Source organism: Branchiostoma floridae, chromosome 9 (assembly GCF_000003815.2).
Source record: "Branchiostoma floridae strain S238N-H82 chromosome 9, Bfl_VNyyK, whole genome shotgun sequence".
Classification (NCBI taxonomy): Eukaryota; Metazoa; Chordata; class Leptocardii; order Amphioxiformes; family Branchiostomatidae; genus Branchiostoma; species Branchiostoma floridae.
In genome coordinates, this window is record NC_049987.1 from 23,461,811 (window position 1) to 23,481,481 (window position 19,671).

At 40.9% G+C, this 19,671-nt stretch overlaps 1 protein-coding gene across 1 annotated transcript; it reads right to left on the minus strand.

Moving 5' to 3' along the window:
• Window positions 1-3,011: 3,011 nt before the first annotated feature.
• LOC118422357 (low-density lipoprotein receptor-related protein 6-like) lies at window positions 3,012-11,017 on the minus strand. The gene is made up of 7 exons (XM_035829877.1): window positions 10,876-11,017; window positions 9,842-10,117; window positions 9,112-9,280; window positions 8,034-8,155; window positions 5,542-5,731; window positions 4,633-4,733; window positions 3,012-4,527 (listed from the first exon to the last, which is right to left on the minus strand). Exons 1-7 carry the CDS (start codon window positions 11,015-11,017, stop codon window positions 4,517-4,519), a joined length of 1,011 nt encoding a protein of 336 aa, XP_035685770.1. The 3' UTR covers window positions 3,012-4,516.
• Window positions 11,018-19,671: the final 8,654 nt, after the last annotated feature.

Consider the following 19,671-nt stretch of genomic DNA (forward strand, 5'->3'; position numbering starts at 1 on the left):
TTGCATCGGGAGTTCCGCAAGGGACTATTCTGGGGCCATTGCTCTTCCTCTTGTACATAAACGACTTGCCAGACCAGGTCGATTCAAGTGTGAGGTTATTCGCCGATGATTGTCTGCTATATATAGAGGTATCAGCAAAGAATGACTCACAACTTCTTCAGAAAGATCTGAACACCCTGGAAGAATGGCAAAGGAAATGGCTTATGCAGTTCAATCCTGATAAGTGCTATATCATGCACATAACGAACAAACGCACACCAAATGTGTCCCCTTACCAGTTTTGTGGTCAGACATTAGCAACCACAAAAAGCCACCCATACCTAGGTGTTACGTTAACAACTGGGCTGAAGTGGGGTGCCCTTGTTAACAAAATAACAACCAAGGCCAAACAGACATTGGGTGTGATCAAACGTAACTTGTGGGCATGCCCATCCAGGGTAAAATCACTTGCATACACGTCTCTGGTAAGACCTAACCTTGAATATGCCGCAACAGTATGGGATCCGTATACAAAGAAAGACAAAGATAAACTTGAAAGGGTACAGAACCAAGCTGCCCGATTCTGTACAAACAACTACAACAGGGATGCTAGTGTTGAAAAATGAAAACAGATTTACAGTGGACATCACTTGAAGACAGAAGGAAAATGTCCAGACTTTCAATGATGTTCAGAATGACCAATAAGCTGGTGGACGTACCGACTGATAAGTATCTAATACCAGCTCAAAAAAGAACAAGAAACAGCCATGACTTCAAGTACCAGAGTTTCCAAGCTAGGATTGATGTGTTCAAAAATTCGTATTTTCCCAGAACTATCGTAGATTGGAATTTGTTATCACCAAGTACAGTAGGGGCATCTTCTCTGGATAGTTTTAAAGAACGCTTGCAGATAGATGTGCAAAAGTTAGGTGTGACGGATCGTTCAGTGTAATATAACCAGCTGCTGCCGCACCACGTGCCTGCGAAGCTGGTGTGTTACGCCGAATGGCGGTTATACCGGCTATATAGATACAGATACAGATACAGATATTTTGTAGGTTTTACCCTGAACGTCAGCATATCGAATTCTCGAAACTGCTTCTGCAGCTCTATAAATTTTGTGGTGCCGAGCCTCCTCACTTTGGGGTCCATAACGATGTAAATCATGATAGGCAAAAACCGTGTTCTGCTATACTATAAAAGATTGGGGGTGGGGGCGTGGGGTCCCCGCTATGACTCTTAACCTATGCCAATTGCCTTTAAGCTCAATAGGTTCGTTATATAATGTAGTCAGCTTTAGTTGGTATTTGAAAAGAGCAAGCATTGAAACTTCTGTATGAAAAAAAATATAGTAATTTTACAAATAACATTGAATGGCTATTTTGTACTGAAAATGGCAAGTAACAAGTAACAAAAATGTCGGCTACCTGCATACGTGTCCGTTGGGTAATGGTTCACCTCCTCGGCTTCTACGTACGTGTGTGAAGACGCTTCTTCGTCTTCAGCCTCGTTGCCATGGCGGACACGCCCACGGGAACCACCCTGACGGACAGGAAGGGGTTGGGGCGGTGGCCCGCTGGTTTGGCCGCTGTCAGGGCGCGAGAAAGGGGACCGGACTGGCTCTGCTTGCTCGTACATGACCGTACTGTGCAGACAATAGGCGAACAGTGTAGCAGCCAACGCCAAGGTGCATGAATATGGACAACTATGCCGGGATTAGTCTGAAGAAGTAAGGATATATCTGCCCATATTTGGAGGTAAGACGTGGTATGACGTGTTGCGAACGGTAGTTTGTATTCCTACATGGAGCAGACCAATTTTCTGGAGACAGACGTGAAGGTGGGAGGTGTAAAGACAATACATATTCTACAAGGTACCATTTTACAATGTAACTCTTAAGGTGCACTCTCAATGCACTTGCGTCAAGCTTGTGTCACTGCGGAGTTCGTTCACTGCGTCATTGTTTAGTTATTTTCTCCGATTTTTATAATTTACATATTACGTAATACGTAAAAGGATAACTTAGATGACGACAAAATACACAAAAAGTAAGACAATTCTTTCTTCATCTCTGAAACTTCATCTCTGAGTATCTTTCGAACCCCGCAGTGACGCAAGCGTGACGCAAGTGCAGTGATAGTACACCTTTAGGGTTGTTCCCCTTTTGTACTTGTGCTGTGGTATACGAAAAAAGCTCTCTCCCTTTTGTGGCACAATCCTATTGAACTCACTACAGTCACATGTCAGAGCATCAGTGTCAATTGCTACTTTTAAAACAATCTATATATACAAGGGAATACTACATTTTTAAAACTTTTTTCTATTGTGTAATTTTTGTCGCATTTCATATTGCAAAGTTCATTCTCATCACCATCTATTTATGTTTTCAAGTCACATTATGCTAACGTTACATCCTTAATTTAAGATCTTGTGTTATTCGTAAGTTACTTTCATTTTGCACTAGTTAGAAATTTGCGTTAAAGGGTTGTTATTTTCTGTAACGTTACTTTGCTTTGTTTTGTGTTGATCATTATAAGTTTATTTGCATGTTCTTGCCCGAGGGCTAATTGCAACATGGGACATACAGAATGTATATCAAACATACATAAAATAAAAGACTTTGGTATAGATAGCAATGGTAAGAAGTGAAAACAAGTGACTATTATAGCAATAATATGGACTGCTGAGAGCTACAATTTAAGCATTTGTGGTTTGACTTCTTTTCAGGAAGCAGTGGAAGACAAAGTGTCCCACGTTTTTTATGATGAGTGGGTGATGTAACGTTAACAGGGTTAACACCGGTACTGATTTTTCGGCGGCAGTTAGCACTTGATGCAAGGATGCGGTGAAAGTTTGCACCCCCTAGCTGCTTGCTCTGAAACCACAGGTGTGCTTTTGGTATATCAAGGAGGATAACCGAAGACAAAAATGTACACAGATAAAAGCAAATTATGAATTTATTTTACAATTTCTGAGGAAATGTTACAATTAACTCAATTGTTTTCCACAATAGAACCTTGATTAATACATATCATGTAGACATAATTTGAATAATTAATGCAATTGGTATTTAAGTTGCAATCTAAGTGGAAAATGATATTATATTCAGTATGCGGATAGCTTAGAGATGTTCATAATTCCGCAATGAACTGCAAATTAGAACTTTATTTGGCCAATTAATGAGAAAAAAAATCTATAATTCTATAGTCTTTCATAAGAAGACCTTAATACATGTAACAGATACTCGATAACCAAATATGGCCATGATTTGCCTAATTAATGAAATTGATAATCATCTTGCCATCTAGTGGGTGCTGACAGGAAATTTATACTTGTTACACGTTAGTTTAAGGTGTGCATATCCAGATATAGATTATGTGAAAGTGGGAGTCATTTGCATTATACAACACTGTTATACAGATAAAACAAATCCAATCTAAACAATACTTACGTATTACACATCACAAATCTAAAATCATCCGCCTTTTCCTATCATGATGATTGTACCCAAAAACTGTATGACATTAGTATCCAAAGTCTTAACATCAGTGGGCAGGTCATTAAAAAGCTTCGGAACTCTGTATACAAAATTTTTTTCTCTTCTTAATTTTTGGTTAACACATCCAAAAATTATATATTTACCATTCTACTAAGTATGTATGGAGTTCATCCATCGTTTAAGGTTTGAAATCCATGTAATAAGACACGCTAGGTAGATTGTCGACGTATGGGGTAAACATTTTCATCAAGCTAAGGGCACAACCTGCCGTACGTGCATTTTGTCCGTACGGTTTTTGAGGAGGCCACGTCCGCCACGTCTTTCTGAAAACATGGGGAACGACTGATAAGAGCAGGGAGGGAGTACGTCAACGCACACAAAGTTTTGCATACACGTAAAGTTATACGGCGTGCCTGTGTGCCCCAAAATCCGTCGGATTCCCTACGAGTACGGATGCGGTACTTACCACTTACGGATCCCAAAGATTGTCCACGTTTTGGCACGAAGACAGCACGTATTTGCAAGTAGGGCGGGTTGTGCCCTTAGCTTAAGATACGCCAAACGTCAGGACACTGTCGAAAGGCATTGGATGCTACCTGAAACTTCTGACTGTTTCTAAAATCAGATCCAGCGGCATGAGTATCTGCTATTCTATTTTGCGCATGTTATTACCTGGATGTCTAACCTTCATCCACGTGTTTTAACTCTATTTCACATAATGGTATTTAGCGTACCTGAACTGGTACAAATTAACTGGTGTCCCTTGGTGTCCTTGTGACTAGAAATAACTTTAAGTACTTTCACTTAGTTTGTCTCTTTACCAGTAGCCAGCCGACATCAGAATGCGTTCCAGTGATCTATATATCATACCATGGCGAGCCTTGCAGGCTCAGTTTTGCAATACCTGATGAAGAAAAAAGATATGCCATATTGTCCTATTGCTGTAAGCCAGATTTTATATATATACTGGTCAGTTTTACTGTATGGCCGACGCCCGGAAAGCCCCTGTACAGCAGCGGTGAGAGTTCCGCCTGTCGTCTATGGACGTCCTGGAAAAATGGAATAGAATTAGAAGAGATACGATGTGAACCTTCAACCTGTTGTTACAGGATGGAGGTGCTGGTAGTGGTGACTCTGTCGGGAGTTGTACTTACCATTGGTTACGCCAGGAGGCGCTGCCGTGGACAGGTAGATGCCGTCTGGAGTCCACAGGCCATCCACCAGCACAGTCTTGGTCAGGTCGCACTTGGACAACCTGAATTTTTGGAACATGATCTCATGTCTTTTAGTGTTTACAAATGTGTATACGTAAGTTAAGAATGTGAAAAAAAACTTCAAAACTTAAGATATACATTCTTATGCAAATGCTGATTTTCAGATATGCATATATTTGTAGATATGTATTCCACAGCAGTGGTACTGGACATCTAGATATAAGATAAATACACACTATATAAGAGTACATATAATGCAGAGTTTGACTTCAAACACTTTGGTGGTTTCACTGAAAGTTTTCACGATATGAATGTTAGGATAGCCTTGGCATGGAGTGCCCTTCACTCATTACAGTTTTGGAAATCCCCCATCAGAAAACAAACCAAGACAAAACTCTTTCAGACTTGTATCGAAACAATTCTTTTGTACGGATCTGAATCATGGTTTATTACCAGGTCACAATCCAATAGACCATGGTGTAAACATACCACAAACAAACAGTTGTACAAATCACTAACAAAAGTCTCTACAAAAGTGAAACAGCGTCGACTGTGCCTTGCGGGACATGTGGCTCGTGGCAACGAACCAGCTGGAAGACTCTTGTTGTGGTCTCTCGACACTAAGAGAAGGGTCGGCCGCCCATGCACAACTCTTAAGAAACTCATTGAGGCCGAAACAGGGCTGGAAGGACAAGGGCTACTCTCTGCGATGAAAGACAAGCAGCTCTGGAGGACTAACTTCGTCTGCTCCACCTCAAAAAAGGATGAATGATGATGACGCAGAAATTAACCAGGTAATTTAAATTTTCGTACTACAAACTGTTCCCAGTAGAAAAGGAATTTCCTCACTTTCCGATTTTTCCAAGATGGGGGGATGATGGTGAATGTGGCCAGACAGACGACCAGTAGACGAAGTCCTCATCAACCGCGATTCCGTTAACCCACTTCTCGCCGTCCTGCATCACCTGTCGGATATCGTTGCCCAGCAGGTCTGAGCTGTAGATTTCGTACCCGTAATCACTGTAGTACAGCCGATCCTCTAAATGAGATCAACAGACATATGTCATATCAATACTAAATGCCAATACTAAGTCGTTCGAGTTTAACGTAAGGATATAGACAAAACATACGCATACGTAATGCCTTAACCTATCTAGACGGGGTGGGGTGGGTGTGGGGCTTAAAGTGCCTGCGCCAACTTTGACGTCGTATAACTGTCGAACGACGTGTGCTAAGAGTACGAAACTTGGTGACTTTTCCTAAAATATTGTTAGCAACAATTCTACGAAAAATATTTGAGGTAGTGAATTTTCGACGGGTTTCTGACAGGAATATTTTACCAAATTTACTAATTTCAGTTTAAATTATGAAATTTCGTGTTTTTTTTGCTGGACCATACTTGTTTATCCATACCCTTAACACACTGTGTAATTTTAAGTTCCATTTATGAGTGAATATGAATAATTCATGCTAATTTCATAATGTCATGGGTCAAAATCCAAGATGGCAGACAATGTCATTAGCAACGGTAAGTTAGTTTTACTCAAATTCCGTCCGAATCTTTTATTTTTTTTACAAAACACATTCACTTGAACCTTTTTAGTCCACTTCTCTTGGGGTTTAGGGTTATATATATTGAAAAAAAACGTATTTTAGAAAATTCAAACTTGTCGATCCCAGATGGCAAACAAATGACGTCATTTTCTGACGTCATATAGGCGTCAGTGGCGTCGTCATTGGCAACAAAAGACTTGGCAGACTTATATACCAATAAGGTACCCTTTATAGCCAGCTTTATGTTCAATACCTTTCAGTATAGGGGAAATTCCATATTTCGGCGGTTTTAGCCCCAAATCTGACATTACGTCATAATTACGTCATAACTATACCAAAATTACAGAATATATAAAACTACCCGTACCACACCAAATTTGCAAATATAGATTTTTCTAATTAGTTACGCAAATTGCATCCTAATTTGTATTGTTTAAATTTGAAGATCGTATAATCGGTATCTGTCAATGTTCCACCTGCCATGATCTCCATACTAGTATTTTACATGTATTTGAGTCATATAAAGGAAAACAATGCAAAAAAAATTCCTAATCAATTATGCAAATTACATCCTAATTTGTATTCTTTGCATCTACGATAACTGCATACTAAATATTATAGAAATCTTTAGTTATTCTCCTCGGACGATTTCGAACGAAAGAGCCCCTGCAGTTCCAGCTTCAAGCTGCTAGGCGGCTAAGACTTACACATTTTTCCTTACGTCACAAGCTTTCTGTTACAAAAATACGAAGACCATAGCACGTTCAGTTCAAGAGATTCCAAAAACGGAAGTTCAGCTGTAGTACCAAGGTCACATACCAGAGGGCCAAAACTTGCCCGTTGTCTTCTCAGTCCCTATCCACTTAACAAATATTATTAAGGGAGGACAAAACAGGTGTATCAACACCTTTACAAGTTGTCCTCCCAAACCTGAAATGATAATAGAAAACAATACGAAACCGAATCAAACAATAAACATTAGACATCAAAAGTCAGTAGACATGAATATACAATTCAGTAACAATTATACACAGAATTGATTATATACAAAATTATCAAATATCAATATATACAGAGTAAAGAGCTAATTATAATACTAATGTAGCCTTAAAGCAGTGCATGAGGCACACCCACAAGATGTGGACCAAGAGCAGGGGACGTCAATATTGAACTGGGTGTCAAATCTCACAAACGTGGCTCTCACAAGCGATCGCTTGAATGTCAAGATGTCAGAATTTTCAGTGGCTTGAACCCCAATATTACGGAGGACAGGACTCAGCTGATTCCAGATGGTGACCAGCCTTGGTATGTAAGAAGAGCTGAAGGCTGATGTCCTTACTCTAATGGGGGTAAGCATGTGAGATCTGAGATATCTAGAGGGTCTGGAAGGGAAGGATACATACTTGTGAACAATTGGTTTTGACTTGATAAACACCATGACGTCGCACACTTCGCGCCTGTGCGTAAGAGGCAACAGACCAAGGGTGGAAAGACGTTCCTTGTAGGTCAGGGTGTTCGAGTGGGCTCCTAGAATGAATTTAGTCGCCCGTCGTTGCACCCCTTCTACAAGGGACATGAGTCTTAGGGGACCACAAAGGTGAGCAGTATTCTAAGATGCTTCTCACCAATGTGGTGTACAGTGCCTTGCGAATTATTGCAATCTATCCAGCGGTACTAAAGTTATGTGGAGCACAAATATAAAAAAGACACAAACACGCACAGACACACATACACACTCAAAACAATACCTCCAATTTCATGCAGATAACTAGAGTCTGTTTCCTCACCATTGAAGTCTATTGCGATGGCTCTGGGATAGGTTAGATTCGTGATGATGGTGGTTTGGTTACTGCCGTCCATCGCAGCACGCTCAATCCTCGCTTCAGCAAAGTCGACCCAGTACATGAGGCTGTGGAAAAACAAACATCTCTTAATTATGCACATAAACTCATAATAACCAAGCATAAAAGTTCATCTGTGTTGGTAGAATACATTATAGAGAAAGGCTAAACTTTCTTTCCAACACTAAGATACTGTAGGGACTTACCCCTAAATTTTCGGTCGATCTCCGTCAACCTTGTTCACAGAATGACCCAGTCTCTTTAACACTGTCTAACGAGATGGAATGTCGCATATACACCTAGAATCGCCAGGACATTCCATCTCGTTAGACAGTGTTAAAGTTTTAGACTCAGAACAGGACTTCTTCGCACGAGGAGTGAAGGAGGCTTTGCACATTAGAGCTCATCGGCCCACACTCAACAGAGACGGGGGACGACATAGACTTTCTGATATTTATGACCCCCTCCGGCAAAAGTGGTGTCTTCCTGACGTCACTGCTGGAGAGAGAAAGGGTCATTCTGTGAACAAGGTTGACGGAGATCGACCGAAAATTTAGGGGTAAGTCCCTACATGATCTTAGTGTTGGAAAGAAAGTTTAGCCTTTCTCTATAATCATAATAACCATTATCTTTTTGCATTGATGACTAAACACACAACACAACACAACAATGGAACGATAGGTTTTTCATTTTTGTTTTGTTTTTCTTCTTTGACTTCAGAATTTTATTTGGCATTCTGTGACATCAGTTTCCGTTTCCGGATATCAACAGCATATTTACCTCCATGAAAAAAGGAGAAAGAGTTTTGGGTGTGTCTGTCTGTGCGTGTGTCTGTCTGTGTGTCTGCCAAAACCCCGTGTCGAGGGCCATCACAGCCCGGGTAGGACATGGCAGAATTCTCCCAACACTCAGTCTGTTACCACTTCAGCCGGGGTGATCGAGATAGAAAATATTCACCATGAGACGCTCTGTCACTATACGTGCAAAACGCCTGTTTGTTTACAATGAAATACATTTTGCTCACGCATTCCTGGGGTCCAGAACCAGGTCGTAAGGCATATTGGCGGCTGGTGACGACAGAAGTGTCCTGGCGGACGATCCATCCTTCTTTGCTACAGAGATTGTTTCTGTCATGTAGACAGACCAGTAGATATTTCCCCCAGCGTGGTCCAATGCCAGGCCATAGACCGGGGCTGAAAATGTATGACACAAATTAATCCTGGTATGAAAAGCAAGAAACATTTCAAAGTGCACAATTAAGTTAATAAATCTTAATCGTAATGTCTTACTTATGGATAATCCTGATACTTGGAGTAGACCATAACAGTATCACAGTGTTCACAGATAGCTTTTCCAATGATGTCGGTTTTTTACTGATATATTAGGCACTTCTCACATTCTATGTCAGTACACAGAAATGCGTAACTAAGACCACCATGCAACCAATCTCTTTCTGTTAACATTTAGTGCATACTAATATTTGAGTAAATGTAAGGATCCGGCTCTTTCTCTGTGTCCTAAGCCCGTTTTCGCAACTTTTATCATTCTTTTCTAGAATGGAATTTTTGTCTCCATGCCACTTCCATCACGATTTGCCTTTTACTATATAAAAAAACAAAGAGCTGGATCCTTACACCTGCTGAGATCACCTGGACACAGCTTTCTCAAAACTTTTCTGGATACGGCTTTGTAATTTGTCAGACCAAAAATGAGGTAATGCATGCTGCTGACTTTCAATGGAAGAAAGAACTTACTATAGCTACGGTGGTAACCTTTGGCATCTATGATAGTCTCCATGCCACTTCCATCACGACGAGCCCGTTGGATGTAGTTGTTCCTTCCTGACCAGTACACGTAGTCTGTAAGTGGGTCGTAGTCCAGGGCGGTCGGCATAACCACCTCCAGTGGAAGCGTGACCTTTGACCCGGAAGTGATGTCAACTTGCAGAATGGCACCGGTTTCATTTTCTGTTCCCAAGTCAGCCACCAAGAGGAATGGCGGCTCACTGTTGTTACGGGAGCCAAGGTCTCCTAATGGGCGGAGAAGGGTGTATTAGAATATGCAACAGCTGTTTTCGCAATGACTTAAGTCAGTATCTATAAAAGTATATTCTTACCAACTGATGTGGAAAAATTGATTAGTTAAAGCGAACACATTGAGAAGGCTTGCAGTAATGACTGTGAAAATATAATGACACTAATTGATGTTCCATGTGCTCTGTTGTACCTGACATTGTGAAATATTGCAACAGAGTTTTACTATATGACGTTATATCCTGGGGAGCGACACATCACCAGATGCTATACAGAGCGGCAAACTCAAATCATCACATCTAGCATTCCATGGCGGTTAGTCCTTATTTTGATAAAGGACAAGGGACAACCTATTCCAAGTTTGGAGACAGTAAACATTTCAAATATCCGATATCACAACATTGAAATCTACGTTCAAGAAAGAATCCATCCGCATTTTAAAACAACGAATAAACAACGAACCACACGAATCTGATAGAATTATTTTTCATCATGTAGAGACAAGAAAATTTGATACTGTCCAAAAGAATCTGATATAATATCACAAGCATATATTCTACACATTTTATATGTAGCCAGGTCAAAGGATATAACACCTATACTAAACACGTCAACACCAACACACGTATAAATAACACATATAAACCTAAAACCGTCGCCATGGCAATGATTTTTAAATACCACATTTTTATCTTAATGATGTTGCCCAACACACCATCCCAAATAGCCCACAAAAGAACTGATAACCAACTCACCTGTAGCCTGTAGACAGACGAGCACCACAGTAACGAGGCTAAGCAGCGCGCCAATACCGGCGACGATGTTGAAACGGTGGGAGTGGATGAAGCTGCAGCGGGCACCGCGGCCGCTTGGTGAATCATGGTCACCTTTAGCCATTTCAAGTGGCGGAAACGTAAAGAGACGAATCTCTGGGAGTTCTGTCGTCAGGATTGGTTAATACAATGAGGTTATATACTAGCTATCGGTAAACTGTATAAACGTAGATATCAATATGACATGTAACGTTATGCTCGAATACGTGACGAGACCAAAGGCTTGTAATTTTCTAGTTATACAATGATTCCTCTACAATGTATAAACGTTATAGTTAAACTATGTATAACCGTTATAGTTATACCCCTATTCGGCACCAGAGACCTCGCTGCAACCGCCTTGCGACCAAGTGGCGGACCTAGGCATGAAAAACAACATTATCCAGTCATATGCAAATGTAAAAGTCAGCAGTGGTTATGGCGTGGTTAAGATTCAAATTTGATTGCTGGCGTACTCCCAAACACCAGCCGAACACCAGCCAACCAATTTTAGACTTGCCGTTCACAGCATAATGTTTTCAAAATGTCAAAACATTCGACTGACCCTGGCAAACACCAGCCGACTAAACCAAACGCCTGCCGACTGAGCCGAATACCAGACGACTACAGCCGACCTACTAGCTCCTGAATCACTCCTAACCATGGTCGGGAGAGAGTCAGGAGGCCATGTTCGGCAATGTGTAACCGGGGCTTCACACCACTACATGACTCAGACATTATAGCCTTTGGGACGTGGATTACTAACAAAGTTGGCACGAGGTGTACACTTCCCAGGATACCCAGGGAAACAGCCTCTTTCTACCGAACCCTAAACGGGCACGTAGATCACTTCTACCCCCACCAAATCATCGGGTGGGAACGACCCCTTCTCGAAGTGAGGTGTTGAAGACGTCTGCTAGCTTGTCAGCAAGTTCACGGGCAAACATTTTCACACGCCGTGACGCAATTCCGTCTGGCCCACCGGCGTTGCGAACGCTGATGCGATCAAGTTCTTTGTACATTTCCCTGGGCTGGATTTGTTGTGGTGGAGATAGCGCTGTTTAAACCGTTATAAATAGAACAAGGAGGTTATATAGATCAACTCTTTGTGTGAACTCCTGCACAGTGCCTGCTTTGTGTACGTTTATGACATTTACATGATAGGCAGGGTGACAATGGCCCGCCACTCGATCGGGCTATTCAAACCGTATTAACTGTCGTTGACCTGTCAGTAGCAATATTATTGGTCCTCGCTAGAAATTTACTGGGTGTGGTTTAGTGTACACTGGGGGTGGGGGAGTGGGGGGAGGGGCGATGGGACACACTGGACAGGTGTCTTGTTTATCCCATCAGGCGTCTGCCCTAACACCTTAAACGACCTCAAACGACTCTAATATGTAGTGTACACGGGGCAAAGACCTTGTATGGCGCGCTGGATACATTGTTTATGAATTTATAGATTGAAAGTACGCAGCAAGTCCCAAGTATTCACCAGTTATTTCTGCTTCATCCGGTTTCAATATGGAAGCAATTTCTGGCCGCCATGTCGGATCGTCTGTGCTAGGGGTCTGCATGGGGAAGTTTTCGATACCTTCTTCATTCCATAGACGACAGACAGTAAGATAAAACTGTGGATGTTGTAATTAATTATTAGTGGCTCATAGATTATAGTAAGTTCTTTCATTGTCAACTTATAATACTGGTATATTAATTATTTTTAAGCTTCCAATTATTTCGATCTTGACACCAGATGTCTAACTCCAAATAACTGGTTAATAGTTAGGACTTGTTGCGTTCTTTTTATTTATAGATACATAAACACTGTATCCAGAGCTCAACACAAGGTCGTTGCTCCATGTACACTGCATATTAGAGTCGTTTGAGATCGTTTGAGGCATTAAGGCAGACCCCGGATGGGAAAAACAAGCATTTGTCCAGCGTGTCCCAGCAATCCCCTCCTGTGAGCACTAAAGGCCTGCCTGCCTACTTATACCCCTCCCTGTCACATTTGGCAAAAATCGATCGGGCGACGATTCTGCGGCAATCGCCCGAGTCTCGCCAGTAATAATAATAACGTTATTGCACAACAATTGTACAAGGTACAAAGTATGACTTATATGTGACAGGGACGGTTTTCAGGTGAAACATACGCGCAACCCTCTGTCGATCTCAAGTATGGCCGATCTTCTATCGATACGTATACGCCCGAAGATCGTGGATAATGTGACAAGGGTATAAGGGTGCGGTCATAAATGTCGTACGATCGTCGTAAGATCGCTAACTTCGACCATTTGGGAGGAAAGTCATGTACATGTCCTACAAAGTTCAACTGTCTACTGCTTTTGATCCATCTCCATCACAACAAATCCAGCCCTGGGAAAAGAACTTAATCATATTAGCGTTCGCAACGCCGGTGGGCCAGACGGAATCGCGCCAAGGCCTGTTGAAATGTTTGCCCGTGAACTTGCTGACAAGCTAGCAGACGTTTTCAACACCTCACTTCGAGAAGGGGTCGTTCCCACCCAAGCAAATAACGTCCGCTCTACGCATCATCACCTCTGGTCATCAATCCCTAACCAAGAAAGAGCCTGAGGACACAACATGGCAGTTATAATTCCAGATATACGGTTACAATGTCTACAATGTCTACAGTTACTAGTACTACAGGGAAAACAAAACATACGTGACTACTAACCTGACGCCTTGGCTGCAACTGAGGCAGTTGGAATCTTGCCACGCTACCTGGTCTCAGAAGGTCTCATCCAGGAGTTTTTCTCTTCCCATAGACTTCCATGTTATAACGTATGTTGCATGGGCGCCTTCATAAAGAAGCTGCAGGAAATGTCAGCATATTATTTGTTCTACGTTGATCACATTTTCCCTGTCATGAGAAAAAGAATTGCCAATGAAAAATAAACTCATGTTTTTTGTTTATAGCAAATACAAACTACAGTTAAGCACTCCCCGCATTAAGAAGATTTATCAAGGCATTGGTACGGCTTCGCTCCTTACCCAGGTCTAGCCTCAAGGCGTCAACAGTAGTGGACAGTCGGCGTATGTCGTCTTGGTCGCGCTTCAAGGCGTCAACAGTGGTGGACAGTCGGCGTATATCGTCTTGGTCGCGCTTCAAGGCGTCAACAGTGGTGGACAGTCGACGTATGTCGTCTTGGTCGCGCTTCAATGCGTCAACAGTGGTGGACAGTCGGCGTATATCGTCTTGGTCGCGCTTCAATGCGTCAACAGTGGTGGACAGTCAGCGTATGTCGTCTTGGTCGCGCTTCAAGGCGTCAACAGTGATGGACAGTCGGCGTATGTCGTCTTGGTCACGCTTCAAGGCGTCAACAGTGATGGACAGTCGGCGTAGGTCGTCTCGGTCACGCTTCAAGGCGTCAACAGTGGTGGACAGTTGAGTTATTTCCTATAACGTCAGAATACCAAACTTAGGGTATGGGGGAACACATATTGCATGTTCCTTTTTTAATAGCCTCTTAAAGAAACAAGAGAAACAGTGTAAAAATGTTTGAAAAACTGCTTTGTGGTACACGTACAAGAGTGTTTATCTCTCTATTGATGCCCGCCCTGCTGTTCCGCCGGTCCCAGGTGTACCAGACTGAAGGAACGAAACATCGATAAAAGCCGGTGTCTGGCTGAGTATCTGGCGCAGCTGTAGTGCTATGCTGAAAAGCACGTCTTCTAGCAGGTTAGTGTTGACCTGTATACCTTAGTTTCTAGTTGAAAGAACTCCTGTAAAACCATATACTCCCCAAGCAGAAGTTCGGCTCCAGGCCCGCAGATATAAATAAAATGGTACAAAATCATGACAACGTTCGACAATAATGCCTAAAACACATCATAACTACCGAAGCCGAACCTCTGCTTGGAGAGTAGAAATCACACGTAGTGCTACGCATATAGACTTACGAAGTAAGAATAGAAAATGCACAACAAACTTTCATCACGAACACAATTTTTATTAACGTCTACGGCCTTTTACACACTCAGATCCCTCGTTAACCTTCTTTGTATCTGTAGAGCATTTTGTACGTCAGACGAGTCACATACTTCTTATCCAAATCTTATCTTCTTCGGATATTTGCTCAACATCAGATCAGATTCAAACCCATCTCAGTTGCTATGTGGTTAAAACCCAGTACTACAAACATGCTTTCCTAACGTGCTCTTTACCAGAGGATTTTTTCCTTCTAAATACAGGATTTTCCTTTAAGAAGCCGCTTCTGTGCCTAATATATAAGTCAATCACTCAATGTTCCTACAGATGTTTGTACTGTAAACTGTAAACGTTAAATGTTATAGAATCTGACATCTAGTTTTAATTTTCCTTCTTTTTGATCATCATTTCTTGAAATACATTTACAAATGATATTCTTCTAAATGTCACATAGATCTAAAATACTGAACCTAAATGAAGGCTTATCATTCAAGCTCATTAATATGAACCATATAATAATTGTATAGCACATCTATGTTACATGTTTCTTTGTCAATGTTCAATACGTCATGACTCTTACTCACTGAGGCATAATAACTCGCATGTTTAGTGACGTCTTTCAGCCTTGATCATTCTAGAGTTTCAAAAATCATTTTACAACTCATTTTACATTTGTAGAGTTACCATGCAACGGGTATGGCGTTTTCTTTGTTCAACACCAAAATCACATTGTTCGAGGCAAGAACTTGGCCACCCTGAATCACGGGTACTGGTCACAAAACGTTACTACGCCCATCGATGTTAAGACAAAATAACTTCCCATTCCTCAATAACTTGAGCTGTTAGGGTTAGTGTCGTGTAAGGGTTATGGTTAGCCTCCACATCGCGACATGAGATGTTAAGTCCACTCAGACATCTGCTTGGCAATTACCTAGCCACACAGGTGTGACGCATAATTCTGCCATCATGTATACCGGAAACCCCCAAGCAATTTGTGTTGGGACAAATACTTGGCAGGAGCGAAATTTGGCCTGACACCGGGCAGCATATGATCACCCACTACAGTCTCTGCCTTCTTCAGACTACGTCATGTTAATGAATAACACAATTAATTATTTCTGGCCAAAGAAGCTGCATAGTTATCTAAACATTACTTTCACTTCCTAAAGAAAGCGTAACATTCATAGAAAACTCAGGTAACAATCAGAATGCTCTACCACCCTCTTCAGTTACTAAGGGTTGACTTACATTGTACTGTAATATGTTGTTGCTCAGGAGGATCCTCATCCACAAGTGAAACCCTTGAGTGTGCATCCATATACAAATGTCTTGTACCCATAACAAAGATAGTTATGAATTATACACTCATAATTCTACAATAATCACATTCACAAAAGTGTTTCTTTCTTTCATCGAAACATTAGCCAGGACACCACCCTCCGAAGTAACCACAGGCTCATGATAATTGAGTACAAAGATGTGCACAGTTAAATGCAAATTATTCATCTATTTTTACAATTGATGAGGAATTCTATAAATGGCTAAAACGTTTTCCATGATAAAACAATTATAGAGCTATAATTTAGGCCTCAGTGGGTTAATCTTCCAGTTTTCAAACAAATACACATACATATACAAAAATACACCACACTGTTATGCAGATAAGACTATTCCAAGGTACACATCAAAAGTCTAAAATCATTCACCTTTCACTGTCATGATGACTGTACCCATAAACTGTATGACATTAGTATCTAAAGTCTTAACATTAGTCGGCAGGTCATTCCAAAGCTTCGCAACTCTGTATATGAATTTTTCTCCTCTTAATTTTTGCATTTTGTTTTAGTCAGGTAAAAATTATATACTCGCCATCTTGTCAAGTATGTATGACGTTCATGCATCGATGAAGATTAAAAGTCCATGTTATAAGACACGCTTCGTAGATAGTCGACGTATGGGGTAAACGTTTTTTTATAACTTACGCCAATCGTCAGCGACATTGATGAAAGGTAATGAATGCTGTATTAAAAGTCTGATTGTTTTCCGAAATCATTTCCAGCTACTTCGGTAACTGCCTTTTTTGCGTATCTTATTACAGGTAGTTATCACCTTTATCCACATGGTAACCTAAATTCGTTAAAAACGAGATATTAGGGATATTTAGTCGACGGACGTTGGTTTTAAATTGCAATATTTTCATAGCATTCAAGTCCGCAACCGGCGTCTGTCGAATTGATATCCGATATCCCTAAATAATCCCATTTTATATACAACGGATAAAGGTTACCCTGCTTATAAAGGTGAACTAGCGTTGCCTGTATTTCTAACCTTCATTCACGTGTTTTCACTATATTTCATATACTGCGATTTGGCGTATGACCTTCATGAAATGATCTGAAGATTTTACCGGTGTCCTTTGGCTCACCTGTGACAACGAATCTAATGGATAGTTTTAAAGAACTTACACTTAGTTTGTCTCTCAGGTCTTACCAGTAACCAGACTAAATCAGCTTTTTTGCCTGTGACCTCTCCAAAAACGGTGCACAGTAGTTAATGACTTACAGAGATAAGGCTTGAAGAACAAGTTTATTGACAGCATAATGTCCGACATTTATCATCTAGAATTCTAGATTTGTACTTAGATTTTTTTATAATTATGTAGATTCAGAGATAAAGTCGGATCAATATGCAAACCCAAACTTTCTGCTTCTAAGAACTGTTCAATAACGTCACAACCAATTGACAAGTCCAAGGTGGTTTTGAACAAACGAGCGTACTTGCGAGCTGTTCAATAAAATTCATTTTGTCTTCAACACATTCATGAAAAGACGATTTCATCGAACTCACCCAAGATTCTCAGAAGATTAGGTTGCAAAGCATCCAAGTTTTGATTGAATTCGTGAGAATTTTGAAAAAAAATGCCATATTTGCCTATTGCTATAATTCAGATTCCATTTATATACTGGTCAGCTTTACTTAATGGCCGACGCCGGAGAGCCCGTGTGCAGTAGCAGTGAGAGTTCCGCCTGTCATCTATGGATGTCCTGGAAAAAAGAAACAGAATTAGTAAGGATGCAACGTGTAATAATGGGTTTTCGACCTGGTTTTGACAAGATAAAAATGATCTGACCCAATAAGTGGTGAATACTTAGTGAAACAATTACAGCTCATAACAGTCCTAGGAGGTTTGTCAGGATAGAACGCTGAGAAATTACCACATCTATTTCAAACCATTTTCCTCAACTTGATTTAAATATATCGCTACAGTTGCCCTGCTGTCAAGCCTGTAACACATCAAGTAGGGTAATAAAATGTGTTGCCATGGCGACGATCTCCTCGTTTCAAACTCGTGTTTGGCAACATACTGTGGTAGTGAAATTTGAGCGGTAGATAGTTTTTTGGATAGTGAGTAACTATTGTAAATTTGGCCCTCTAGGACCTTGTTGGTTTGCAGGTGCCTATTTTGTTTCAAACTTTGGACGAAAATAACTCGAGAACGTAATGCCAGATCATCATGATTTTTGGGATGAGGAAAGATCAACTGTATATCATAATAGGACTCTCAAACATGTCACATAATATGTAACTGATAAATAATGATAGATATCAATAGTACAAATGAATACCTTATTTTTATGATCAATGAGAAAATACCTTAATTCCGTAGTGGTATATAATGAGAATTTCATACTTGTAGTATTATGAAGATATGTGAAATTAACACTATAGGGACTTGCCGTCTAAATTTTTGGACGAATTCCGTCGACCTTGTTCGCAGAATTCTATCTTCAGCAGTGACGTCAGGAATCTTTACCAATTTTCTGACTTCGGACTTTATGAATGCGCAAATAAAAAACTCAATATAATGTAATCAAATGCAACATGTTTAAACAGTTTAAATACCTGAACCTGTTTTACAGGATGAAGGTACTGATAGGGTGAATGTGTCAGGAGTTGTACTTACCATTGGTTACGCCAGGAGGCGCTGCCGTGGACAGGTAGATGCCGTATGGGTACTCCAGGCCATCCACCAGCACAGTCTTGGTCAGGTCGGACTTGGACAGCCTGGAGGCGTGGAACATATTGTTGTGTCTTTAAATGTATGCAAATGCGTATACTTAATTTAATGGTGTATAAATAGAACTTCAAAACTTTAGATGCATATTTTTCTACGAATGCTGATTTACACCTATGCAGTATTTGGTAATGTGCATTATGTACTTATATGTCATTTCAGTATTTTATTTCATGTGGCATAGTAGTAGTACTGGAAATATAAATATAAGATACTAGTGAATACAAACATACATACATATAATGATTATGATGCAGAAATTCACCAGGTAATTTCAGATTTATCACTACAAATTGTTTTCAGTAGATGAAGGGGATTTCCGCACTTTCCGATTTTTCCCTGCCAGGATGATGACTGATCCAACCAACGAGACGACCAGTACACGAAGTCCTCATCAACCGCGATTCCAGCAACACACCACCCGTCTTCATACAGCACCTGGCGAATATCGTTGCCCAGCAAGTCTGACCTGTAGATGCCGTATTCCTGATCACTGTAGTACAGCCGATCCTCTAAATGGGTTGGACAAATACACTGATCACTACTAAGTAGTTATAGATTTACCCAAGGGTACAGGGCAGAGAAAACATGCACATACGTGCTGCCTTACACGTACTGGTATTGCGAAGATCAATGAACCAGTGATATAGGTAGACTCCGTTGCAGTCTTCGAAGGGGTTAGTTTTTATTGAGGGGGGGCGTTGTCTCGTGATTT